At 43.2% G+C, this 27,351-nt stretch overlaps 1 protein-coding gene across 2 annotated transcripts in view; it reads right to left on the reverse strand.

The window, feature by feature from the left end:
* Window positions 1–27,351, reverse strand: part of EGF (epidermal growth factor) — a 99,149-nt gene that overhangs the window by 58,415 nt on the left and 13,383 nt on the right. For both annotated transcript variants that reach the window (XM_019534105.1, XM_019534104.1), the window contains exons 2-6: window positions 24,896–25,027; window positions 19,239–19,438; window positions 16,206–16,387; window positions 11,782–12,012; window positions 10,297–10,499 (exon numbers count right to left, since the gene is read on the reverse strand). In XM_019534105.1, coding sequence (XP_019389650.1) covers window positions 10,297–10,499; window positions 11,782–12,012; window positions 16,206–16,387; window positions 19,239–19,438; window positions 24,896–25,027 — 948 coding nt within the window. The remainder of the gene's footprint in view (window positions 1–10,296; window positions 10,500–11,781; window positions 12,013–16,205; window positions 16,388–19,238; window positions 19,439–24,895; window positions 25,028–27,351) is intronic.

Genomic DNA, 27,351 nt, shown 5'->3' on the forward strand with positions numbered 1-27,351 from the left:
AGGCAGTGGCCTCCTCCCAGGGAGCGAGGAGTTAACCCCTTCCCACCACGAGCCCGCTTACCTCCGGCTGTGCTGGGGGTCGGCAGGGGGCTCTGCGGCTGCTGAGGGGGTGTCTGTAATGACCTTCTTATGTATTAATAGTCTAGTTGGCATGACTGCAAAAGATCTTTTCTGGCCACCTGTCAGCTCAAGTACTTTCTGGGAACATCTGGAGCAGAGATGGGACTGATTTCACTAGGGGCACATGGGCAACAATTAGAAGCTCACAAGGTGATTTTTGCTGATTGTCAAAGCCCAAATGGTGAGACTTGTATGTGACAAATACAGGACTACCCACACCACTGCATCTTCTCCCCTCCACATGTTCATGCACAAGGGAGTGATCCCTTCACACCAGGCTTATCACCTTGCCAACAAAATGTGCATGGTATATTCTTGTTTTATATATTAAATGTAATTTCTTTGCTCCTGTTAATCACATGGGACTGGTACTAATCATCTACTTTGCTCTGCTGAATAGACATTATGGAAATTTTATGGCAATTATCTTCCTTGTCATGTTAACTGTCATTTTGGATGGTGGGGATCGTGTTTGCCTTGCCTACTATACACTATTTATACTGTCACAGTTGCAACTTTTTCCTAGTAGGTGCAAGAGGGCTTTATGTGCCAGGAAATAGGAGTTAAGTGTTGACAAAACCACAGGTAGAGGTGTTCTCTATCTACATTACAAAGGGTGCGTGCTTAGGGGAAGAGGCGGGGGAGGGGAGGGAGCGTGCTTAAAGAAATTAATTGCTGTAAAACAAAGTTGTACCATTTACACAGATGAGGTTGTAGACATCTCTACAAGAACTAATTTTGTATCCACTTTGGCCAGAGCAAGGAGCCAAGTCAGATAAACACCCAACATCAAAAGGAATGGAATTTGGTAATCAGTTTCCAGTAAAGACCAACAGATCAATATATGGAGATGCAGCCTGAAAAGGGGTTATGCTCCCTCAGAAAGCATTATTTGGCAACCTATAGTACCAGTGCCAAAGCAAGCTGCCTAAGGAACATTGCACAGTTTCAACAATAAGGAGCATCTTCCTCTATCTAACACTGTATTTCCCAAACTTTTGATACCCAGAAAACACTTTTTTCTGGATTAAAATTGGCAGAACACATCACTCTTACACCCAAAAAAATATTTTACACACTCACATATCCATATTTTTTTTTTACAAAACATAACATTCCCCATTCTCCTGCCAGGGGAAATAATACCAGTGCTGAGATGTACAGTTAGAAAAAGAACAACAGATACATCTTTCTTTAAGCAAGGATTCTCAAACTTTTTTAGCCTCAAGGCCCACCTCTATAACTTTTCTGAATTTCACAGCACCCCAGTTAAAATCATGGAGACAGATCTACATTCTGAAAAGTTATGAAGGGTGGCCTTGAGGCTAAAAAACTTTAGGCTCACTGATCTAGCTGGTGCCACTTAACGGCAGGAGGGGCACTCTGCACTTTTCAATGCCCCCCCCAAACCCCTGATCTATACCCTCAGGAGGCAAGGGCAAACCCCCTGCTGAGGCACTGCAGAGTCCCAAATGCCAGCAACTACCACCACGGCATTTCCTGCTGGCCCTGGGAGCATATGAAGAGTGGAAAGGATGCAAAGCACAGCTCCATCTGTCTTTCACCTGCCCACCTGCTTGCTGCAGAACATGCTGGTGGGTGGCCAACAAGAGCTATCTGGGGGTGACAGTCCTCCAAGAAGAAGCTGCAGGCACTGCTGGAGTAGCTGGGGCAGGCTCAGGGTGCCAGACAGGAGAGAAGAACATTTACTGCCTAACACAGGGGGGTTTTGTGGCACACCTCTTGCTCCTGTGGCACACTAGTGTGCTGTGGCACACCCTTTGGGAATCATTGCTGTAGCATCGTAGTTCCCAAGAAAGAAAGAAAGAAAGAAGAAAAGACCTTTTATCCATAACAACAATGACTAAATGTCCCCTGCTGACTTTCTCCTTTGGAAAGGTTTCTCTCATTGAGCCAAGAGATTAATTCTCAACTTGTTTGTTTTTGTATCACTTGAAAGTCTCTGAATATAAGTTTGCCCAGGATTCAGAAAGGTTAAACATGCAACACTGGGAAATCTCCTTTCTTTCAGCACTATTGAGAGTCCTATGCCTGTTAAAGAAATCAGCTCCTATATATTAAAAATTTGGAACTGGTTTTACTGCTCTTCTCATCTGGGTTGAATCATGGTACTCATGCCTTTAGGAAATAAGAGCAGACTCTCCAAGAAGATTCCATTGTTTCCCAGTGTCTTGGAGGAAACACCAGAGTTTACACTACAGTTCTTATCCCACTACATCTGGCATTTTTTGCTTTTATTCTGGGAGCATCTTGAGGTCTGACCTCTCTTTTCAGAAATGAGTAACTCAGCTCCCATAGCAAGTTCCCTGTGCCCTGCAGTAGGAGAACTGGAGCACAAGCATTCATGTTAACCATGAAAGATTAATTTCCTACATTGAATTTGCTTTCATGCAGTGATTACTGATACAAAGCCTGAGGTAGTTTTCACATATGGTGTATGTATATATTCAATATATTTGTACTGCATATATAGAAAAGAACTTTCAAGACAGTTTTTTAGAAAAATCTGGCAGTTTTCATTTCTGTTCATTGCAGGGACTGCTGTTTTCCACACTGAGGACTGCTATTTTGAAAGTATATTTCCAATAAACAATCTGGTTCTCATTGTTATTGTATCCAAAGTTGCATGGGATTGGCCCGGAGCCCCACTCCAGCATAGACTGGGCAAACCCCAGCCCGGAGCTCTCTCCCCTCCTTTTTCTCCCTCCCTTTCTGCAGACAGCACCAGGGGCAGGGCTGGGCTGCATCAGCCCAGCCAGGATTGTGCACAGGGACAGCACAAGTTAATGAAGGTGCTCCACTTTGAACCACTTTCATCTGAACCCTCATTACACGAGGGTTAATTTGCTGTGTGATCAGGCACTTTTACAGCGCTCTGCAGCCATACACTTCTGTCAGCACATGGCTGTACAGCACTTTCAAGGGGTCAATCATGCAATAAATGTCACTTTTGTCAGTGCCCTAAGGAACAGGTTGGCCAGGTGTCTGAGAACATGGATAGCAAATAGAAAATAGCTACAATCATATAATAATTGTTGGTTCTGTTCCAAAAGACACTGAAGCATGTTAGCAAGGAAATCCAGTTATCAAAAGGTATTAACATCTGAAAGTCAGTTTCTAGAATCTGCCCTCACATTGTTAATTCAGTCCATAGCCTAAGCTCCTTTTGGACTGAAAAGCTATTGGATCCTCAAAGGGCCACAGTAGCAAAAAACACTACTTCTAGCTACAATTTCCATATCCATCTGATCGGACACGGGCCACTGTGATCCCAGCATAACTCCAGCTGAGATTACTGCAATGGACATCCAGGAACAAAATCAAATATCCTACAAAACAAACAACTGTAACAATATACACAGTTGTTGTGAACACATCACTTCAATGCTTTGCTTTCTGTATTGGCTCATCCTTGAATACAGAGTCCTGTTCAAAAATCTGTCCCAATGTTCACATTTTAAGGGACTGGCCTTACTATCTACTTAAAAGATGATGATCTCCACTACCCTTCCTTAACAATCATGACCTCTGCCCACAGCTACATTCTTGCAGAAGAAGACATAATTAGAGTCCTTCAGGCTTTGACTACACTGTCAGAAACGTGGAGATTAATCTGCCACATGGAGATTAATTGTGCCCAAAAAGAATGATATTATTATTAAGGTGAACTTTTCCAATCAGGAGTTAGCCTTGCTGACCACATGGCGAAGCTAATATTTTGTAAGAAAAAGTAAAATTGAATTCAGGAAAAACTTCTTTACAGTAAGGGTTACCAGAATCTGGAATGGGCATCCAAGGGAGGTGGTGCTTCCCCCTATCTTGTGGGTCTTTAAGAGAAGACTGGACAAGCACCTGGCTGGGGTCATGTGACTCCAGCTCTCTTTCCTGCCCAGGGCAGGGGTGGCAGACTTGATGATCTGTCAAGGTCCCTTCCAACCATAACAACTATGAAACTATGAAACTATAATGCTATATACAGAAGTTTAGGGAAACTAGAGAGAGGTTTGATCACATTAAAAATTACAAATTAGTTTGACCAAGTGCGGACTTTACACTTAGATCTCTAGTTACATCAATCTAAGAGTGAACTTCACAGAAGTTCAGGACAGTTAGATTGGTCTAAAAATGGCTGACCCAATCTAAATTAATACGACCTCTGAGACTGTCTAATTTAGATTGGGTTGGCCATTTTTAGACAGATCTAACTGTCCTGAACTTTTGTACAGGTCCCAACAAAGCCCCAGAGCTGGGAAAGCCTAGCCAATGGCCCCATATCCAGGGCCACTCTTTTCCTACCCCCTCCCTGACACTGGTATTCTTAAGCTCAGCCCTCCCCGCACTCTCAGATGGACAACCCCCTTCCCCCCCATCCTGAGCCCACTAAATCCGCATACCACAAGCATCTCCCAGTGCCAGTTTTACTAGTGTTTGCCAATGCCGGGAGCTGAGGAAATAAGTCAGGGGAGAAGAGGAAAGGGGAGTGGCGGGTGGATGGGGGGAGTCGATTGTCTGGGTGGTGGGGATCAGGGGACTAAAAATAGCCCCTGGTCCCAAAGTGTTGGAAAGAGCCCTCCCATCCCCCCAAACTTCCCCATGGACCCCTTAAGCTCCCCTGATCCCACCAAACCATCGCAGACCTCACCAACCCCTTGAAGACCCTGTCTATCCCCCTGGGAGCCTGCTTACCTCCCCAGTTCCCCCAAGCCTCCCCACTAGCCCCCCCCATCCTGACTTTCCTTAGATCAGGTGGCCATTTTTGACTCAATCTAACCTCCCCAAATGTCTCAATATACCCTTAGATGAGATGCATTTCTGCATTGGAAAAAGTCATTGTTTTCCTCACACTATACAGGGCCAACTGGGGATACTGGGGATATGTAGCAGAACAGAGTTTTTATGTCCTATATGCTCACAAAAACTGGTTGGATAAACCAACTGAGCCCAGCAACATTTTATTGAGACAGAAAGGATTGCCTAAGTCTAATACAGAATTCTTTCACTAATCTGGGCTTTAGTTTTTGGATTGTTATAACTAGAAGTACTATAAATTATGCACTGCCCATAGAACTTTGAGTCTTTATTGCTGCCCACAATACATGCAAAATAAATAGAAAGCTAAGTGAACCCCCCCACTCTCCCCCCAGGATCACTCTCCCTCCAAATTAAAAATAGCTATCCAAACAGCTCTTTTAGCAGGAAGGGTTTGCCAACTCCCTTGGCTGGCTTGGCCTAGCTCTCTTCAGCAGCTGTGCTTCTGTAGTTACCAGTCAATGTTCTCAGTCTTATTTTTGTCTCTCAAACTCTTATTTTTGGTTTAATCTTCCTAATCTTCTTCTGGGGTTGCCTGCCCCCTTATCAAGCTAAGAATAGCCTGTTGCTGCTGCTGCTGAACATGAGTATGCAAACAAATGCACGCACGCACACCCCCGTCTTCCCTCTTCATCCTGCCTGGCTGTGCAAAAGGCTTCCTGTGACCACACAGACCACATGGACAAGCTATCTTGTGCTATTTTCAATTAACCATCTCAATTCAACAGTATTACAGTTGGATTTCACAGGCTACATTCTATTAGCTGTAATAGAGGAGATACCTGCCAAATGAGTGGAATGGCACATTTTTAAAAAACTATTTGATCAAATAAGAAAACCAGAACCCAAATTTAGATTTGGTTCAAAGTCTCAGGATTTGATCTGATGCAGATTCATTCTTATGTTCTCTTGTCTAATAGCTTTTGTTAAACAAAAAAAGTTAGATAAACATATATAGATAGTATCTATGTGATTAATTAGATAATAGACTATTAAAGGCTTAGTTTTTATCATAGCTTTAATACAGACTCTATTCTTACAGCCATAATTTTTCACAGTATTCACAAACTGAACCCATATTTTTTGGCCATAGAGAACTGAAAATGTAAATATTAGCAGTTAGATGCAGACAAAAAAGGAAAAGAAAAAACAGTTAAGTTTCTCCCTTTATGCCCACAATTCTTTACAATGACATGAGTGCAATCATGGTTCAAAACCATGCCCACAAAAAGAGGCCAAAAGCTGAAGAAATTTTAGAAAATTAAATTTACTTGTCAGTGTTAGTTCTTTCTGTTAATTTCTGCTTTTCTCACATTTCAGTCAGAGAAAATATTCCAGTCAGGTTCTCATGCACTAACCCAATACCTGCAAAACACTTAACAGTTTATGTACTGAGAACCACCATGTTGGTCTGTATGTCTATAAGTTATTTGTGTTACACTTGCACTGGATGCTCTGTGGATAAGTCTTCGTGTTCTGTGTTTATACAGTGTCAGAGATAGTGAGGTCCTGGTCCATGACTAGAGTTTTGATAGACACTGCTTTACCAATAATAAATAATAAAAATGCTATAGTGTAGCAATGTAATCACTGCTGAGGTTGCCATTTATTTGTTTAATGCACATGAAAATTCTAAACTGGACCCCAAAATACTATATGATTGGCTTAAAAGTTTTGAGATTTAAAAAAGAACAGATATTGTTTCTTTGATTTTTGGTGTTGAAGACTTTAGGATTCATATTTTCAAGCTTTTCGTCACAGCCAAGAGAAACTGAAACGTTACTTTATTAAAATGAAAGCTGAGATTCTCAGGAAACAGTGATTCCAACAGAAGGAGCTTTGAGAAAAAAGTCATGTTGTAACTTTTTCAGTAAAATTACAAGTCAGCAACACTGCAAAGCATTGTCATGGGACAGCTTCAATATCATGAAAATATCTGTCAGTCTCAATTAGCTTTGATTCATCACATAGGCCCTTCTTTGATTATTATTTCTGTTTCGATGGTCAGTGGACACCCTTAAGTTTCAAAATGCTTTTATTTAGATATCCAAATATTAATTTAGTATTTATGGATTTAGGTTTTGTGGATTTAGGAGCCAGACACTAGCATTTGAATCTTTTGGTCATCAAACCTAGAACTGGGGTTAAGCTTCCTTCTGATGCTAATGTCCACTTAAGCAACTCAGCATCTGCAAGAACAGGAAGAACTGCTAAAATCAGTTAATCAGTTAAAATATAAAGGAGAAATGCTAAAATCAGTGTAAGATGCTAGGACAATGGTGACATTCTATGAAACACAAGTAGCAATGGCAGGTTCCAGTGAATTAATAAACATATCATCTGTTGAATCTAGGTTAAGTCAGCATTTGTGTAGAACACATGTGAAAGAGGCTGTCTGTCAGCTTTCCAAATGGATCTCCTAACTGCAGCAGGCAGTGAAAACCACAAACCATCTGCACAAGTCCACTCTAGTCATAATGCCAATGCTAATGTGTGTGTACAAAACTGTCTAGGTTTGTAGCATTAAATATTTACATGATTTGCTATATCAATATACAGAAACAGGGATTCCCCCTGAATAAAGGCACATGCTCCCTGAGGTCATGAACACACGTTTTATATTCATGAAAGCATTTACTATTTTTTAGGCTAAATACAGACAGAGGCTGAATCGATTCAATGTTTGCTGGTTAGTCTAAGCTGTGTAGGCTGAACTGATAATTAAAATGAACTGACATTCGCTTTTGAATCTGGAAAGATAGCCAGACGCCTCCAGTGGCCCAGGCCGAAAGCCAGGGGGTGCTAGAGCATGCTTCCCAGCCTGCCAGACACTGGCAAGGGCACCCGAATACAGCTGAGAGGGACCCATCCCTGATTGGCTGCCCAGCACATGCCCCACCCAACTCCTTGCTCCCCCAGCCCCCAAGGTGTCCCTCCAGCCCAGGGCCCAGCCCATGGTGGGGGATGACCAAAACTCAGCAGGGATTCTTGGCCAGACATGGTCCTCCAAACCCTGCGGCTGGTGCAGAGGGGGAATTCACCCATCCCACCCCTCAATATGGTCCAGTGCTAGCTTAGTCCCTCCAGCCCAGAGCCAAGAAGGTGCCTGGCATCAGCCCACGAAGGGGATCCCCAGGCTTCAGTGGGGGGTTCCCCTTCCCTGGGAAGGGTCCCCTGATCTCAGCCCCAGGCTGGAGGGACTGTTCCTCCCCGACACCTGCAGTGGTGGGAGTAAGCCAGGGGTGGGCAGAATGTGGCCCGGGGGCCAGATGCAGTCTGCCAGGCCATTCTATCCAGCCCACAGGGCCCCTAAAAAAATTAGAAAATTAATATTAATCTGCCCTGGGCTGCCTGTCATGTGGCCCTTGATGGCTTGCCAAGCCTCAAGAAGCAGCCATCTGCCCAGAATAACTGCACACCCCTGGACTAAGCTGTCTCCGGACCACAGGGAGGGGTGTGAGGGGGAAATTCCCCCTCTCTGCAACATGGCAGAGCTCAGGGGACCCTGCCTGGGAAAGAAGATTCGCCCCATGTGGGCTGATGCCCAGTGTCAGCTAGGGTCCAGGCTGGAGGGACTGTTTTCCCTTGTACCCGTGGGGGCAGGGCTAAGCTGGTGCTGGACCATGCTGAGGGCTGGGAGGAGTGACTTTCCCTTCTGAGTGGAAAGGCTCAGGCCACCCTGCATGGAGTGGGAACCCCACCTCCCTCTGTTGAGGCAGAGGGATTCCCCCATGTGGGCTGATGCCAGGCACCAGCTCAGCCCCAGGCTGAAGGAACTGTTTCCCCAGCACCTCCATGGAGGGATGGGAGGAGGGAATTTTCCCTCTGCATCAGCTCTAGGAACCTGACTGGGGCAGAAGAACCCCACGGAGACTCGGGGCTCTGGGCTGGCCCTGGGCTGGAGGGACTGCTCCCTCCCCCCTGCCACCTGCGCATTAGTGACTCACGCTGACCGGGAGGGCGGGGAGGGCAGACCCTAAGAGACCAGGGCTCTAGCTGGGGCTACAGGAGGCTGTCTTCCCTCACCAGGCTACCAGGCACAGCTCTGTGACAGCCCAGGGGAGCAGACAGCTTGAGCCAAGCCTAGCCCATCCACTCTGCAAGGGGGGTGGGGGGAGGTGTAAAGCAGCCTGGGATGCTGGGGGACTGTGAGTTAACTTAAGTCAGGAGAGCATCTGCGACACAAGTTTGATAGGCTGGTTTACCCTGAGTCAGTTAAGTTTGATACATACACACAGGTCTATCTTAAACCAGTTTCAGCCATTTTGAAAGCAGTTTGTGTGCACCGAGCTGCTGTTCTGTTACAGTTTAAACCTGTTTCTGATCACTTATACTGGTTTATGTGTAATGTCTGTCCCTAGCCTTAGTTACCAGCTTCTTTGCTGAAGCAGAACAAATACCTGCAGTGAAAGTGAGATATTTCTGGGGAGATCCCTCTGGAAAATCTTAGTTTCTACCACCCAGCCCACAACACAGGAGGAGCAGAAGACATCACTGTGAAGGTGTGAGGGGTGTGTACTGGAATAAAGGGGATGGAGGTTTATTAGGAAAATAAGAGATTCAAAATTGCTAAGTGCCCAAGGGTTTGTCCAGATATTCATAGCTTGCTATTTTCACCCCTCAAACTACTCTTCATTTCATGGACCTTTATTCCCCCTGGAAGTTCTGAAACTACCACAGCAGAATCTCAGGTGAAGTGGTTTCCAACACTTTTAGGCTCCAGGGAACCCCTTGCTAAACTCTTGGCACCTTTCAGAAAATTACAGCTCTTAGCTTTTGCTCATTTCTTGACTACAGAAAAATAATAATGCAATTCTTCTGTTGCAAAGACCTCAGAAACACAACAGGTCAGAATGTTCTTGACAGTGGGCACACTTACACGAGGTGCTTAATGAGCCAAAGACTCATTCTACTGCGCATTAGCGTGGTGGGCAAAGCCCATCCTAATGTGTTAATGCACAGTAGATTTAGTCTAATGTGTAGTAGCGTCACAAAAAAACTATTCATCAGCGTTAATGTACAATAGCACTGATTACAGTGAATTTAGTACCTGTCATTACAGGTACTAAACCTAATGCACTGTAATTACAGTGCATTAATGATCTTGTAAACACACCCACTATGTATTACTCCGTCACATCTCTAGATTTGTCTTGTGCATAGGTGTTTGCATGCCTAACAACGCTAATATTACACAGCTCCCCTGGGTACACTTAAAAGGATCTCATGGCTTCTCAGGGTGAGGTGGCACCCTGGTTGAGAATCTACCCCCCCCCCCCAAAAAAAAACAGGCTATCTTATATATATATTCTTGTACATATTAAATGCCATTATGCAGTGACTTACCAACATCTTGAGAATTCATTCTAGCACCGGGCTGTTTAAAGGGATGCACCACTTTTATATCTGCTGGTGGCAAATAAGATGGTTTCAGGCTAACTGTGACTGCAACCTTGCCAGTAAATTTGTTGGCTCTCCAAATCATACCAGTTTTCAACTCTGTATAGTACAAGTGCTCAGCAAACAGAGACATGCCAAACAAATGTCGTCTGAAGCAGAAAGAAAACAACAAGTAACATGTTATTTCATTGCCATTCATTCACCTGCTCATAAATTTATCCCGAGAACATAAAAGCTTGGCTCATTTTTCTATATCACTTATGTTTACTTTGAATACCCTGACATTTTTTATCACAAACTACAACAATGTGAACAACATTGTGGAAGGAACCAATCCAGCTAACTTCCCCTGTTTCCTTGGAAGAATTTAAATGCCTGCTACTGGCCCCCTCAGAAATTAATAACCCAGGAGAAAATACCTGACATCTCCCTAGAAGCCCTGATCTGTTATAGAACTGTACTCCCCTTCTCACTGGAGAGTGTTAATCTCTTTGCACACCTCAGTAGTGCAGATTAGGAGGAGTCAGAGGGGGCCATAAATCTGTGCATCCACCTTGAAGCGTAAAAAAGAGCCAGGATTCTGGCTTTCATGTTCCAGCCCATATGCCGTTGGGATAAAAGACCTAGAAACAGGTGGAGAAAGTCATGCTGCCTCAGGGAACACATGGAAACTAAAAAATGGTATCATAAGGATGGCTGGGCAAATTTGATATGAGCCCTTGACACTGCCTAAAGGGAGAGAGTCAAAAAGGAGCTAAGCCAAGGTGCCCGCCTTCCCCTGTACTTCCCAATTCCCTCTCACCTTCCCTGTAGTGGCTTTGAGTCCAGCTCTGGAAGCATGAAGGCCAGAGCAGCAGCAATGACACAGGAGAAGGAGCCAGAGACTCAATAATGTTGTGAGACGTTGCCTCATTTTTTTTCCCTAGTGAAAATTCATGGCTTTGGTCGCTCAGTGTGTGTCAGCAACAACAAAAATTAGGTGATATCTACTCCTGTGCTATCACTGCTCTTCTGCCCTTCCCGATGCCAGTGCCAGAGCCTGGGGGAAGGCAGAGGGAGAAGGAAGGACAGGGGACTGCCCAGTACTGGCAGTACTGGCCACTTACACCTCTCTGCCAAGAAGGATTCCTAATCCTCCACAGAAGATTCCTCCTAAGGACTCATGAGTTGTGATTGTTTAAGGCTCTGAAGAGACGAGCCAAAAGGCGGTATTACCCAGGCAGCAATGGAAATGGGTTCTGTTTGGTCTATTTTCCTGTCATCTTCTCACTATATATCTGCTGTTATGAGAATGCTTTGTCATTTTCCATATCTATTTTATATTCCTGAATGTTTTCCAAAGTCACAAAATAGGGTGGGAAGAAGATGAATTTATCTCACAAAGCCTAAGAAAATATTTTCTTTCTTTCTGTCTGGCTCAGTAAAACTTACTGTGCAGAATGCTTGAGCAAATGAATAGAGCCACCATTATAGTCACATGATCCTACATGTGAAATATCTTCTTCACTGTCATACTGAACCCAGAAAATTCGTACATCAGGAAAATCCAATGAGATTGCCTTTATTTTTTCAGTGGTCCTTAAAATGCCTCTCATGTCAGTTCCATCAAGCCTTGCCCTAAGAATGCTGGGAAGAGCACTGTCTGAAGACCAAAATACGAATCTAAAAGCAAAAGAGAGCCATATTTCAGAAAAGTAATTTGATAGTCAGTGAAGGAGATGATGCAAGTTATTTAACCCAGACTTCATTCACTTTTATTCATCTTTATTCTGTATGCCCAGATTTGAATCATCTCATTCTGAAGTGCAATACTCACTAAGATAGCTGTGGCACAAATGAAAAACCAGCTATGCAAAAATCCAAACCCAAAAACTATATTTACAAGATATTCTTCTTGGATTCTTAATTCAGCAACACCTGAAAATCTGCCAAAGCCGTATGCCTAAGAGCATCTGAATATTACTCTTGACACATCGTTGCCATTTTTAGAGGTGCACCAATACATCAGTCCCATATCATATCAGCACCAATGCATGGAAAATTGATATTATCAGCAATTGGCTTTTTTTGGCTGATGTGGCAAATAATGTCACCAATAAATGCCCCGTGCATGTGCACAGCTGCAGGGCAGCATGCTGGCAGCCAGGAACACAGCCTGGTAGCATGGAGGGCAGCTTGTGTTGTGTGGGAAGGGGCCAGGGGAAGGGAAGGGGCATGGGGGGTCCAGACCAAGGCCCCCATAGTGAGGGAGGGAATGGAGCTGGGGCAGAGGCAGGCACTGCACAGCCAGGGCTGGACAGAGTGGTGGCACAGAGAGGAGTGGGGATGGCTCCTGCTGCTTCATGCACCCCAGGAGGGTACGGGGGGAGGGTGCCTCCGGATCTGTGTATGGGGCAAGGGCAGGCTGAAGCTGCAGGCTGGGACCTGGGCTGTGCCAAGTTCTTCCTGGCAGGAGGGCTAACCTAGGCTGTGCTCAGGGTGGGCAGCAACAGCACTGGAGGGTACAGCCACCCCAAAATTCACCATAGCCCCCATCACAGCACAATCGGATCAGTATTGGCCAATTTGGCTCATTAAAAATCAGCATTGATATCAGCCCAAAAAGTCTCTATCGGTGCACCCCTAGCCATTTTGCTTTACAACTGTTAGAGAAGTTTGAGACTTGCAGGCTTTAATGCTTTTTGTTGTTAGGATGGAGTTCGGTGGGCGAATGGTCCTGGTTACCAGAATCACTTAAAAAACACAAAAAAAATTCCTATTTTTCTTTAGCAGTATCAGAAATGTCGTATCTAGTCTCCTTCTTCCCCAACCACAACCTTGCTGGAGAAAGTACCAGTTGAAAGCTGTACATTGTCAGTTCTCACCTCAAAATGCCCATTAGTTAGTGCTGTTAAGTTAAATCATAAACAAAAGAAGGAGGTCATACTTTTTAATCAACTGCTTCCCCTTTCTTATCTTTATTTTTAACCTCTTGGTTCCTATAATATTTAATTTGTTTTCAGGTGATGATAGAGCAGTTGTTCTCAACTTTGTTAGACTTAAGGCACCCCTCAGAAAATGCCAGCTTTTAGCTTTCACTTGTTTCTTGACTACAGAAACATAATAAAGCAATTCTTTCGCTGCAAAGAGCAAGCCAGAATTTTTTTGACACTATGGATTCCTATTTGAATTCTCTTGGTTTCATCTTTTGAATCAAGTACAGTGCTAATATTACCATGTCACTGGTTGAGAATCACTGTTATAGAGACACACAATGTAGATGAAAGCTTCATGTGTAATGTAGAAGACTAACAAGAAAATAAAGACTTAAACAACAAAGGTAAACATGTTATATATGAAAAATAAGAAGGGCAAAAGCCTCAAGAGGCTTACAGTGCAATTACTGATATACATTCTATGACTGTCACAGTCTATTAGCCATGGATGAAAAAATGTTTTAGTACAGACAATTCAAGATGGATATCATTACCATTTTTAAACACTGCAATAATAATAGCTCTTACTTGTTATCTAATGCTTTCAAAGGTTGGGTAAGTACTATAATTCATCTCCATTTTACAAATAGGAAAGCCAAGGAACAAGAGTGTGCTTAGAAATCACATAAAAGTCAACAGAATTTTTTCCCTTAATTTTGGTGGGAGTTAGATTGGACACAGGAGCGTTGCACGAGATTATGCAAGAAGTCAGTGGCATGAATAAGATGCAGAAACCAGATCCATTGACTCACGATCCTTTGCTGAACAAAAGTGTGCTCTCTTACAGTTTCTTGATCATGTCTAAACTTTTTACAGAAAACTATTGGGTACAACAATCATAGAATTATAGAAAATTAGGGTTGGAAGGGATTTCAGGAGGTCATCTAGTCCAACCCCCCACCCCCGGTCACAGTAGGAGCATCCCCAACTATATCATCCCAGCCAAGGCTTTCTCTAGGCAGCTCTTAAAAACGTCCAAAGATGGAAATTCTAAAATTTCTCTCAGTAGCCTGTTCTACCGCTTTACTACCCTCCTAGTGAGAAAGTATTTCTTAATATCTAACCTAAAATTCCCTTGTTGCAACTTGAAAGCATTCATTATTCCTTGTTTTGTTATCTGACACCACTGAGAGCAGTCTATCTCCATTTTCTTTGGAACCACCATGCAGGTAGTTAAAAGCTGATATTAAATCCCCTCAGTCTTCTCATCTCCATACTAAGCAAACCCAGTTCTCTCAGCTTCTCCTCAGAAGCCATGTGCCCCAACTCCATAAACATTTTTGTTGCCCTCCACAGAACTCTCTTCAATTTGTCCACATCATTTGTCATGCTGGCAAAACTCCTACAAATGCAGCCCAGTATGCAGTTAGCCTTCTTTGCAACAAGGGCACACTGTTGGCTCATATTCAGCTTATTGTCCACTGTAACTCCCAGGTCCTTTTCTGCATACCTGATACTTAGCCAGTCAGCTCCCAGCCTGTACTGGTGCATAGGATTGTTTTGTACTAAGTGCAGGCCTTTCATGAAGTCCAATAAGGACAAAAGCAGATTTCATTTGGTCTAATCCTCCAATTGCCTAGGTCTCTCTGAATCCTAGACCTACTCTCCAGCATACCTACTATGCCCCCAGTGTAGTGTTATCTGGTAACTTGCTTTATTCCATCTTCCATATCACTGATTAAAATACTGAACAAAACCAGCCCTGGGACCGACACCTAGAGCACTCCACTTGATACTGGCTGCCAACTAGACATTACTACTTTTGGAGCCCAGTAATATAGCCAGTTTTATATCCACCTTACAGTCCATTCATCCAACCCACATGTCCTGAGCTTGCTTGCAAGAATGTAGGAGACGGTATCAAAAGCCTTGCAAAAGTCAAGATGTATCACGTTCACTGCTCCCCCTACACCCACAGGCAGTCATCTCATCATAGAAGGTAATCAGGTAGGTCAGGCATGACATGCTCTTGGTGAATCCACGAGTACAAATAAATTTATTCACTACTTGACAACTAAATTAATATTATACACAAAAGCATCAGGACAGACTATTCTATAACATAAGAATAATAAACCAAGTCCTCCTAGAAGTCTGTTTTCTTAACAGTTAAGTATTAACTTATGAGACTGACTGGTATGTATATGAATAATGCTTTAAAATGCACCCATGATGAAGCTGTCTATAGAGTTTATCAGTTTAGCAACGTTTATATTCTTCATTAAAATACTTCTATATGGTTTTAGGATGCAAAAGTTCAAGCGCTGTGGGAACTTCCAAATCAGTAAACTTACCAGTAAGTAGAAGATGGGTGGGGGGGACCCCAAACAAATAGCAACCTGGCATTCAGAGCAATAACAGTAGCTGCAGAACAAATATGCAAAGCTATCCAAGAGCAGAGGCAATATATTAAAAGAGGGGAACAAAAAACCAAATATATTTAGTGCTGCTTTAAAAGTCACCGATTTCTAAATAAACACTAATTTCTTAATCAGGACCATGGTATAGACCATGGTTTCCCAAGATTTTCAGGCAACTTTACCATTTTACCTCCACCTCCTTCTCTTGAAGCCTCATTGGCTGGCCCTTCCCTTGCAGTGAACAACATCCTCATTTCTCCTCTTCCTTGCAATCACAGCCCTCCCTCTGTTGTTTTAACAAGCTAAGAAGTTGAGTTTCTGTGCTGAAGTCCAACATGCTGCTGTCCCCTGCCACTCTTAATTCTGTGCTAATTACTCTTCATTATATTTTTGTCAAAGTTGTAAAAATTATTTGGCTTTAGGATCAATCTACTGCACATGGACTGTGTCCCATTAGCCTACAACTAATAACAAAAGCACTTCATTTATTTTGTGAATGTATAAACCCATACAGATTTACCTTTTTCCAGGATCAACAGCAATACTCGTGGGATGACCTACATCTTTTAAAAGGACTCGGGAGTTGTTTCCATTCATATTGGTTGTTTCAATGGTTGCCTTCTGCTGGTTGGCCCAAAGAATATCTTGATTTATCCAATTGATGGTAAATCCTGAAACACCTTTTCCTACATAACACAGTCTCTGTAAAAAGGAAAATAAACCACGCCAATAAAAATACAGCCAAAATTATCATATTGAACTCATCCACAAATACAACTGGATAAGGTACAAATACATCAAGAGTTCCACCTCATTTCACAGCACCGTACACCGAGAATTTTCTCTCTCAGGACTAGTCATAAGGCAGAACAGTCAAAGTGCCTCATTATGTAGCAAAAGCCCCTTGTACATTTCCCTTCTGGACATGGATATAGCAGAAGCCCCTTCTTACCTGCACCCCCCACCCAATATGGTGCATTTCTTTTTCTTCTAAGTATTGGCAGAGACCTAGCACACTCATTGTATGGGTGTAGCAAGGCTCAGAGCAAGCCAGAAAGCTCACAATCACTACAGCAGCTACTATACACTATACTACATGGGTTTGAACGACATGGGTTTGAATGAGTGAGTGCGTGCGTGTGTGCGTGCGTGCGTGCGTGTGTGTGTGTGTGCTAAGGTGACCTGTACCACCCATAACTCGAAGTTTCCATTTATGATCTTACTGGTAACTTCACATCCTGTCCAATAAACTAGAATTTATTATGATCCTGTGACTTGGTCTTTTATAGCCAACAAGTACACCTCCAGAGGTAAGAGCCAGGATTATCCCAGTCAACCCAGCTGTACATGGGTACCTGTGCATTTGGACTGAACAACCAAGGTCATTGGCTGCAACTCTTTCATGACTAGTCCCTTCATTGCCAATTCAAAAGATGGCATTTCCATGGCTAAAAATGAGGAATGGTGCAGGATTTAGGGGAATGTCATGCTTGTCATATCACTTTCTTGTGATCTGCTGTGCCTTTACCATGTTAATCTAATGTGTCACTAGGTACAAGAATACCGGTGACTTTAATCAGCTTAATTTCTTCTGTATTTCTCCATGTCTGCCTTTATACTCACACCTACATTTATAAATGCAAACCATTAAGTTAAATGATGCTTAGAATGACCTGTTCTCTAGTGAAAACTGTCTAGATTTTTCTTCTTCCTAACATGCTACTCTGCATGCGCTCACCATAAAAGGACTCAGCTTCCCAGTCCTACTCTAAGGTCCAAGATCCTTCAAGCTCATGCACTCAGAGTAAATTAGTCACGTCTGCAGGAGCAGAGGCATTTGCCTGGGTAGCACCCACTGGGTGTGTCTACACAAGACATTTACTGTGCAGTTGATTAATTAACTCTGCAGTAAATATCTCAGCCTCTATACATGCACCCTAAATACAAGTCTTACCCTGCTGCGGAGCTTTCTCATGCACGGCACCACATGTGTAGGTGCTGAGCCGACTGACTGGGGTACTTGGGTGCTTCAGTGTGGGGGTTGCCTGCTGATTAGCCCCACACTGAAGCAGTCTTGTACCCCGGACAGCCCCCCCCACAACACATTGATCCCAGTCAAGGAAGCCCCAGGCTTACAGACTGACCCTCTAGGTCCCCTGACAGCCAGGGCTGCTACGACCTGGCTCAATGTGCTGCGCTCCAGGCACACATGTAAGGCACGCACCCGAAGGCAATTAGCTCCACAGTTTACTACTCCCCGTTAATGGCACTGCTGCCAGTATATGGACCCAGTCAGTACCAGAAAAAAGTTCTAGAAGTGCTGGCCATCATTCAACATACATTAGCCATTGCCACTAAATACAACATACTGTGCAGCTGTTTCTGAACCAAAAACAGAAGGCTCAAAGGAGCGTTTATTGTGACTACAGGTCGCAATAAATCATTTAATACGTTCAAAAATGTGAGGGAGTATGATCTCTTTAATTTAGGTTTCTAAAGATGGAAAATTCTCACAATTCCAGTAATATATACTAAAAGCCAGTAGAAATTCAGAGTTAGAATCATAGAAAATGAGGGCTGGAAGGGACCTCAGGAGGTCATCTAGTCCAACCCCCTGCTCAAGGCAAGACTATCCTCAACTAGATCATCCCAGCCAAGGCCTTGTTTACCCAGGTCTTAAAAACCTCCAAGGATGCAGATTCCACAACCTCTCTGGGTAACCTGCTCCAGTATTTTACTACCCTTCTCATGTGAAAGTTTTTCCTAATATCTAACCTCAACTTCCCTTGCTGCAACTTGAGATCATTTCTCCTTGTTCTGTCATCTGAGACACTTAGAACAGTCTAGCTCAGGGGTGGGCAAAATGCAGCCCACAGGCCAGATGCAGCCCACCAAGCCGTTCTTTCCGGTCCGTGGGGTCCCTAATGATTTTGGAAAATTAATATTAATCTGCCCTGGGCTCCCTGTCATGCAGCCCTCAATGGCTTGCCAAAACTTAGTAAGTGGCCTTCCACCCAAAATAATTGCCCACCCCTGGTCTAGCTCCATCCTCTTTCTAGCCAGCCTTCAGGTAGTTGAAGGTTCAGTGCTGCCTTCAAAATTTGGTTTGTCTGAATTTCTTGATTTTCATTCTGTTTCCAGTTACTCACACTGTGGCAGCCATGCGCGCTATGAATGCCAATGGAACAGTCTACTAAACACAGTTCTCCGAGTTTCTGCTGTGGTCATTATGCCAAAGCTCCACACTTTAAAGCTTTGGGAGCGAACCAATAAGTATAAACTGCTAACACGAGATGTGAGGAGCAGCCACACATCTGATGTGTTTGTTATACCTGGTATCCCAGAGAATTCTGTCAAAATTAGTTATCTCGAGTTAGTTCAAAATTCCGTAGAGAATGCAAACAATGGCAAATTATTCAATAGTGACCAATTATCAGAGATTCACAATGGGGGACAATGGGGGACTGTCAAAGAACTGGAACAACAATGAATTAAACCATAGTGGCAAATTATCCCATAAGCAAATTAACCAAAAATTACTGTATTACCTTACCTCTTGTTTTGTGCCATTTAGGTATACTCGTTGCAGAAGCCCTTTTTTGGTGTCTACCCAATACATTTTCTCTTCTTCGTAATGAAAATCTATGAGGGTTGATTCACCAGCATTGGCTACTATTCGCTCATGATTAGTGCCTTCACTATCAATTCGAAAGATGGCATTTCCATGGCTAAAAATGAGAAATGGTGCAGGATCTAGGGGGAAAAAAGATGTGTTCATAACTATTGTACTTTTATGGGACTAAATTCCTCTCATCTCCATGTTAATTGTAGAGTAAGTAGAAACTGATGATACTCCTAACACTCAAATGTTATGCATTTTGTGTCATTGCCCATATAAGTCTCATAATTACCAATGTGTCACACAAAGTTGATGTTACCTCACTTTGATTGTGGAAAAATAACTACCTCAAAAATAAAATTGAGATTACAGAAGGAGGAAATACAGGAAACCCATGCTCTTCAAGGGTTCGGCATTCGCTGTTTCAAATATTTGTGAATGCCAAACCCGCTTCTTAAATACACTTAAAGGAGCTCTGCGGGAGCTCCATGCTTGCTGCTGCCACTCTCCCACCGCCATCGCCATGCTCCTGCCATTGCTAGGGCAGCCGTGCACCCGCCTAGTCACTGGGGGCACTGAGTTTATGAACGCAGATGGAGTTTATGAATGCAGTGCCTTATTTGCGGATTTCGCCATTCACGAGGGATATGGGAACGCATCCCCCACGAATGGTGCGGGTCGTCTGTCTCTAATTCTACATACTATAGTCAAAGTGAAGGGGGGAGGAGGACAATGTTCTAGTCCTGGCATGGCCAGCCTACAAAATGAGTGCCATAAGTGGCATGGGCACCCTGTGTGTGGCACATGGCAAACCAGGAAGTGAGGAGGCAGCATAGTGACAAATAAAGCAGGGAGCAAAAAGCCAAGTAGCAAACTGAACAATAAGCACAGGGAGGGAAGCAGAAAACAGAGCAGCAGATCAAGCAGGGGAAGGGGACTGGAGTGACATTTGGTAAGGATGTGGGGCTAATTTGAGGCATGCTTGCCAAAAAGGCCCCCTCTACGCTAGTCTATGTTTCTTTGGTTAAAGTTCTCCCAGCTATGTGTATCTGGTGAGAACAGCCCCAGCCCTAGAGGAACTCTAATGTCTCATCATCTCCCCAGACTAGGAAACTAAAGCTTTTAACAGGAAGAAGCATCTGGAAAGTAATCATAGAATTGAACCAGATGCTCTTACAAACTGTTCCAACTGTTAGTGTCTGAACTTTTATTAATCATAATAACAATTAATTATTAAGATTAATTCCCAAACAAAAATTATGTTACTGAAGAGTTAAGAGTGACAGTACATTTCATCAGCTTTGTGTCAAGTACATCCCAAGGATATTCAAATGATCGCCAAAACCCAGGAACCCAGACATGTGGAAATGCACAGTTTGGGCACCTAGACAACCTTAGGTAAAGATAGGGCAATTACTATGTAGATGGGGGTTTTTGTATTTTAGCTTTTGTGGTCCTAGATTAAGCTAAATCAGTTTATAAATTCACATTAGATTTTTTCCCCCCTCTCCTGGTGTCAGTAGAGGCCAGAGCATGTAATGCTCTTTGGGTGCCATAATTCTGCATTTTTGTTACTTAACATGCTTTCAAAGATGCGTTCTGCCCCCATCCTCTTTCCCTGATAGACCCAATTAGACACGTGCTGTACTTGGACGTCCTTAGTGCCAGTACTTGTACTTCTCACTCTGATAGTGCAATCTAGCCATACTCTGCCTGCCCACTGAGTGAGTATGCTTGCAAGAGAAAAGATTAATTTGTCTTAATTTGGCTTTCATTTAAAAAAAATGTTTTGGAAAAACAAATCCAATGACTAATCACCAATTTTCTGACAAAAACACCTTTAGAGGTGAAAGCCATAAACTTTTTGGTGGCAGCTTTCACCTGTATGAGATGTCTCTCTGTGACTAGTTAGCATATGAAGGGATAAAAGATTCATGATAAATTTTATTTAATCAAGTTATTAGGAAATGCAACTGTGAGATAGATACAGAAGATAGCTAACGACCCAAACACCTATTGGATTTTGTTTCCAAGGAAAAAGAACTCCTAGATCAATCAAACCTATACCCTACTGCCCGCTTTCATTGATGTGCTTTTAGCATGCGCAAGTATGAATAAGTACACCCATTTTACTGTTTTCAGAAAAGTTTTTTAAAAGTTCTTATTTGCACAACAAAATAAAATTGGGTTCTGAAATAAGTTGACATTTAATAGTATTAAGCTGGACAACCCTTAGATGGACAAACTTTTACAAGGTGAGGGCAAAATAAACCTCCAGGTCTGAACCGTCTCCCGTCAGAATAATGGAAAACCTCACACCTCAAGATTGAGTTTGAGTCCCCTTTCATAAAGCATGTCAGGCATCAGGTTTTGACTAATACGCAATATATGGTTTACTGTTCTGTAAGAAGAAATTTACCAGTACATTTATCTTTAGGATAAGTTGTGCTGTACTTGGAGTTTTCAAGGTATTATCCAATTATAACAGCTGCTTTTAGGACATTGGTGATTCTTTTTTTCTGCTGTTGTTTGCATTGAGCATCTCCATGTGAGAATATTTGAACTATGTAGACTTGGTTTACGTAAATAGTAAATGAATGCTGAGCTGTAGCAAGGTTGATTTGTCTCAGGAGTCTGACAGCTGCACTGCTGGTATTTTTGCCAGTTATTCCCTGGACCAAGAGCTTACATGTATTTTGTTTTTGTCCTTTCCAGCCAATGAATTTCACACTAGGAGAGTCAAACTGAAGGCTCTCAGTGTAATGGCACTGAATATACTTGGGGATTCTGTACTGTTCGGGTTTTCCATTGCCATTTAATATTTACAATGCAGAATCACCCAGAAGCTCCCAACTGGGTTTGAGGCTTCATGCTATCAACACACTGTATCTGCAGAAACAGATAAGCAGTCCCCTAAAGAGCTATAAAATATGAAGGAAATATGTTTGGTGGACTTCCTATTGTAGAAATTATACCCAGAGTAGGGGTCACAGTGAAGACTAGGTCCCTGTAGAACCCCTGAAGAGAAGGTCCACATCTGATAAAAAATGTTTATATCTGACAGAAGTGGATAAAGTAGTAATATTTGCATTATTCTTGCAGAGAAGCACAAACCGTCACCCAAACAAGAGCACCATAGACCCTACCGGGGTACTTCTTTAAATCTCAGAGCTATCTTTATAAAACAATAATATCTGCCAGTATCTTTTATTCTATAATGTGTGTTTGTTCTTTGAAAACCATCTATGTACAAACAGTATTGGAAGATTACATGTTAACTGTCACCCTACTGATGTTCAAATCAAATGTACATTCCTTAAAAATAAATCCAAAATAAAAGAATGCTTCTTTTTAAAGAGCTAGCCTTGTAAACTCAGCGGGGCAGACCTACATCAAGCTTGGTTCTTTCTCGTTATAGCCCCCAAGCCAGAACTGAATTAATAATTCTGTTTATTTGTGAGCCAAGCAAAATAAGGCTCAGGTCCCCTTAAATATACTGACATGGGAAGGCTAACGTACGTCAGCAAAAAAGTGTTAAAATGTCCTTTGGTCCTGTGCTTAAATACCACAGCACTGGAAACCCAAGAGAGAGTAAAACAGAGAGTGATGAGTATTAACAGCTGTGCCTAGTAACCTCACTGTGCTAGACTTTAGGGTTGTGCGAAATGGGCTGTATTCGATTTGGATTCAGATTCGGCACCAATTGGGGACAGTGATTCAATTTGCTGATTCAGATCACTGTCCTGATTCAATTCAGCTGAACCTGAAACTGAAGATTCAATGCTGATTCAGAGAATCAGCGATTTGACCATAGGCACAGTTTTAAATATTTTTTCTACATACCTCAAGGTACCAGGTGTGGCTCATGAACGCTGATGGAGCATCCCACAGGAGCATGTGGGGGGGCCCCATGTGCTCAGTGGTGAACCTGGAAGTGAACTGTAAGTACTTCCAGTCCACTTCTGGGTCTGCCGCTGAGTACACGGGGGACCTTCCTCTGTGCCCTCCTGGCTCGGCAATCGGCTGCAGGTAGACCCCGGGTGTCTCCCCAGAGCCAGGAGACACCAGTCACTGAGCCAGGGGACAGGGGGAGTCCCCCACGCACTACCCGGTGGACCCAGAAGTGGACTGGGAGTGCTTCTGGTCCACTTCTGGGTCCACTGCTGAGCATGCTGGGGACCACCCCCCATGGTCCTGTGAGACACTTCATATGCCATCTCAGTTTTCATGAGACACTTGGTACCTTGAGGTTTGTAGAAAAAACATTTAAAGCTGTGTCTACTTCCAAATTATCGAATCTCTCCAAATCTCTCCAAATTGCTTTAGAGGGTTCCAATTCAATTCAGAGAAATTGAAGGGTCTCCTGATTCAATTTGGATTTGGAGATTCAGCCACCAAATCAGGCCAAATTGAATCAGCGACTGAAGCTTCACACAGCCCTACTAGACACTGTACATGCGCAGAGCAGTAGAAAGTCTATCCCTCACAGGACTTGCACTCTAAAGATGTCTACACAGAAGACGGCAGTGTCAGATGGAGAGCCTTGATCTAGATTAAAGCAAGCTATTGGGACTGTAAAGTGAGATAATGGAAGATAATTAGATTCTGAAAGCAGTCCAGTGATGACAACACACCTGTTTTTCAGCACAGCATATAATCCTTCACACAGTTCTGTGCTGCCAGAGTTAAAAGATGACTTTAGGTACCCAAAACTAGCTCATAAAGTCAGTGCAGGTATAGACAAGATAAATGCAGGGTAACAGAAAGGGGGACAACATACAGCAGATTTGAGAATATGAAGGCAGCAAATGTCTTGTGAGTGCCATGATTGTTTTGGGATGGGAATGGTTAGGGGAAGGCTAGGAGGGTACACTCATGAGAAGAGAGAGAAAGAGAGATGCTATCATGAATGGCACATGCTCCCAGTAGCTGGCGGGGCATGACTGCACTGGCAGTGGTGGGAGTGCAGCGGCAGGAGTGCAGCGGCAGTAAGCACAGAGCTCCCACAGACACTGCCAGCGCTGTCAGCAGCGACAAGCCGCGGGTGGTGAGCACCAACCAGGGGCAATTGCAGACTGCCCGCAGACACTGCCAGCAGTGTTGGTGGCAGGTTGGCAAGTGGCAACTGCTCACAGGTGCCACCGACAATGCCAGCAGCACCTTTTTGCAAGGGGTGCACCGCCTTACTCAGGGAGTACACATGCACCCACATGCATCCCCTACGCATCGTCCATGGATGCTATCTATGACTCTGAAAACAGGTAGGGAGTAAGTCAGCTAAGTAAGAAGCGTCCATCTTAGATGCTCATTTTCTTACCACAACCACACCTATGACATCCATGAAGTATGAAAAATAACTCACTAAACCAGAGAACCAGCCCATTTCACTTTCACCTTCCATTTGATTTTTATGTTAGAAGAGGCAGCTGTACAGAAAGTGAATGAAACTGGCCAGGCACTGTCCATTAACTGAGGTATTTTGAGTCTGTGCTCTGAACAGAGTAGTAGACTCTTTCCACACTGTAAGCTGATGCTAAGAGCTAGAGAAAATTGTAAAGCTCTTTTCAGCCATTAAAAAAGGATCACTTTACCATCAGCATAACAGGACCACTTGTCATTATCCAGTGTGTAGCCAGGCAAGCAGGAGCAGATATAGGACCCTGGAACATTGGCACAGATTTGGCCACAGGTACCCAGGCCACCTTGAAGGCATTCATCGATATCTGAAATGCAAGTATGTACAGGTCAGGACAATTCAGAATGCAAGAGAAAAACAGAAAACAACATAAAATGCACTTCTTAGGTAATATGTTGGCTACAATTTTAATCTCCCATTTTTAAACTGGCAGTGCGGAGATATTATTCCCTGTTTTCACAAAAGCCCTGAATAAATTTTAGATGTAGGAAATAATCAGAGAAACCACGCACCTGTCTAATGACTATGTAGTCTGAAGTACCTTTTAATAACCCTGCAGACAGAAGGAATGCTCTGTTTGTTTTTGTGGCTTGCACCATTATGTGCTAAATGATTAGGATGCAGAATTTATCTCAGTTTGCTGCTGCAAGCTTTTTTTTTTTGTGCAATTCCCTTTGCTGTCCCTCACTACCCCCCACAGAAATTTCACAAATAAATCACTGAGCTTTATTAAAACATGCCAAGGCATTCTTATTTCAAAATGCAATGAATGGAACAACTATAGTTTAGATTCAGTTGAGTCTTAAAAAAAACCCCAACCTTTTGCTTCCTGAGCACCAACTGTTCAAACTAAACACCAGTCCTGTGCAACGAGCGAATCAGAATACCAACTTCTAACTGCTGGATTAGCCTAGAGCTGTTAAGAATTAAAAAGATGCTTGGTGTATTTACACTGTATTATTACGGCTTGACGCAGTAACTGCAGGGCTGAAGAAGGTCATTTCTGAAGAGAAGGTTTTATTTGGGTTGTGTGTTGGAGGAGGATTTAAGCACTTAAGAACCAATCCTGCAAGCTGCTGACCACATCCAGAGACATACAGAGAAACCTCAATTCTCATTGAAACCAAAGGCAGCTGATGGCAACTCTCTGGAGGTGTCCTTCTTTTGGGAGCTTCCTGCTCTTGTGGTACGTGCTTGCAACAGAGGCCTAGACCTAGAAGGTGCTCTTAATGAATGACTCTTAGCCTGCATAAGTTCCAAGTTTGTGCCCATTATATATAAAATCACAAAGACTTCTGGTTTTGGATGTTGTTAATAAAATCAAGATGTGATAAGCAGGGAAGGAAGCAGGAGGGAATTTCAAAAAGCATGGGATCAATTGCAAGTAAAAAATAGATAGCTATTCATGACCAAAAATATTTTCCTAAGAAATTCAGTGCACCTCTCAGAGTATAGTAATCCAAACACAAGTTTCTGAGAATTTACCTTCTATGCTCCTGCCCAAAATGTACAATCAAAAAAAGACTGTCCCTGGAGAACCTACATAAAATCTGAGCCTAGTGCAAAGTGACATAGAGTTTTGGGAGTTCTGTAAGTGCTGTGTGAATACTTCTAGCAAACAGAAACAATAAGTATCAAAGACGTGTGCATGACCTGATATAAGAAACGTTCAGTGATTTGGAATGCAGCTGCAGCACTTATACTCCAAATAACTCAAGACACTGCTGATGACCTCTACACCATGCTAGAGGTCCACGTTTTTCACAAAGTATTTGTTTTTGCATACTTTCTTCCAATTTTTTAGGTCGAGTAAAACCAGATCTAACAGATCAGTATCAGGTGTTTTTGTTTCTTTTTTCTATTCTTTGTTCATAGAATTGTAACCTGGGTGGTACTCCAAGAGGTACCCCTTCTCCAATTGAAAGGATCAAAGCAGGTGGACAAGCGCTGTGGGAGGTGTAGGGACTCTCTTCCCCCTATAGAGCAGAGCCAGACCACCAATGGGGACTTAACCATATACCTTTTAATGAGAGAACAACACTGGGAACATAACAGGCATAAATCAGGGGGTATAGGGGACACTACAATGCCCCAAGGGGCAGGATTCAACAAAGGTTAGACACTTACAATCATAGACATATTCATCCAGTTGACAAAAGACAGGGTTAACCAAAATGTAAAACAAACAGCAGAACAAACAATACTGGTTGGTGAAATATAGAAGGCACAAATACACAATGTGAAATGACAAGGAATATAGGGCCTTGGTACCTGCAGGGGGAGAAAGGGGAAAACACAATGGCCCCTTTCCACTGCAACAAGAATTTCTCCTGTTAATTTCATCCCACCTAGGACTTGAACTTGGATCTCCTACATAGTCAGCAGAAACGCTACCACGCAGCCACTAGCTATGGCACTAAGCTGCAAGGGGTCTTGATCATCCCAAAGCCCTGCCTCATGTTGAGTTGCCTGGCCTCTGATTGGAGGAGCTGGAAGCAGAGCTGGGAACCTCTCAAGTCACTGCTCAGATTCTTGCTGTAGCAGGGGAGCCTCTCCTGCTGGCTGCAGCCTCCCTAGGGGATCCTGGAGCCCAGCAGGGAGCCTCTAATGCCAGCCATGCACCGTGCTGCT

Source organism: Crocodylus porosus, unplaced genomic scaffold (assembly GCF_001723895.1).
Source record: "Crocodylus porosus isolate Cpor-Errol unplaced genomic scaffold, CroPor_comp1, whole genome shotgun sequence".
NCBI classification, from domain to species: Eukaryota; Metazoa; Chordata; order Crocodylia; family Crocodylidae; genus Crocodylus; species Crocodylus porosus.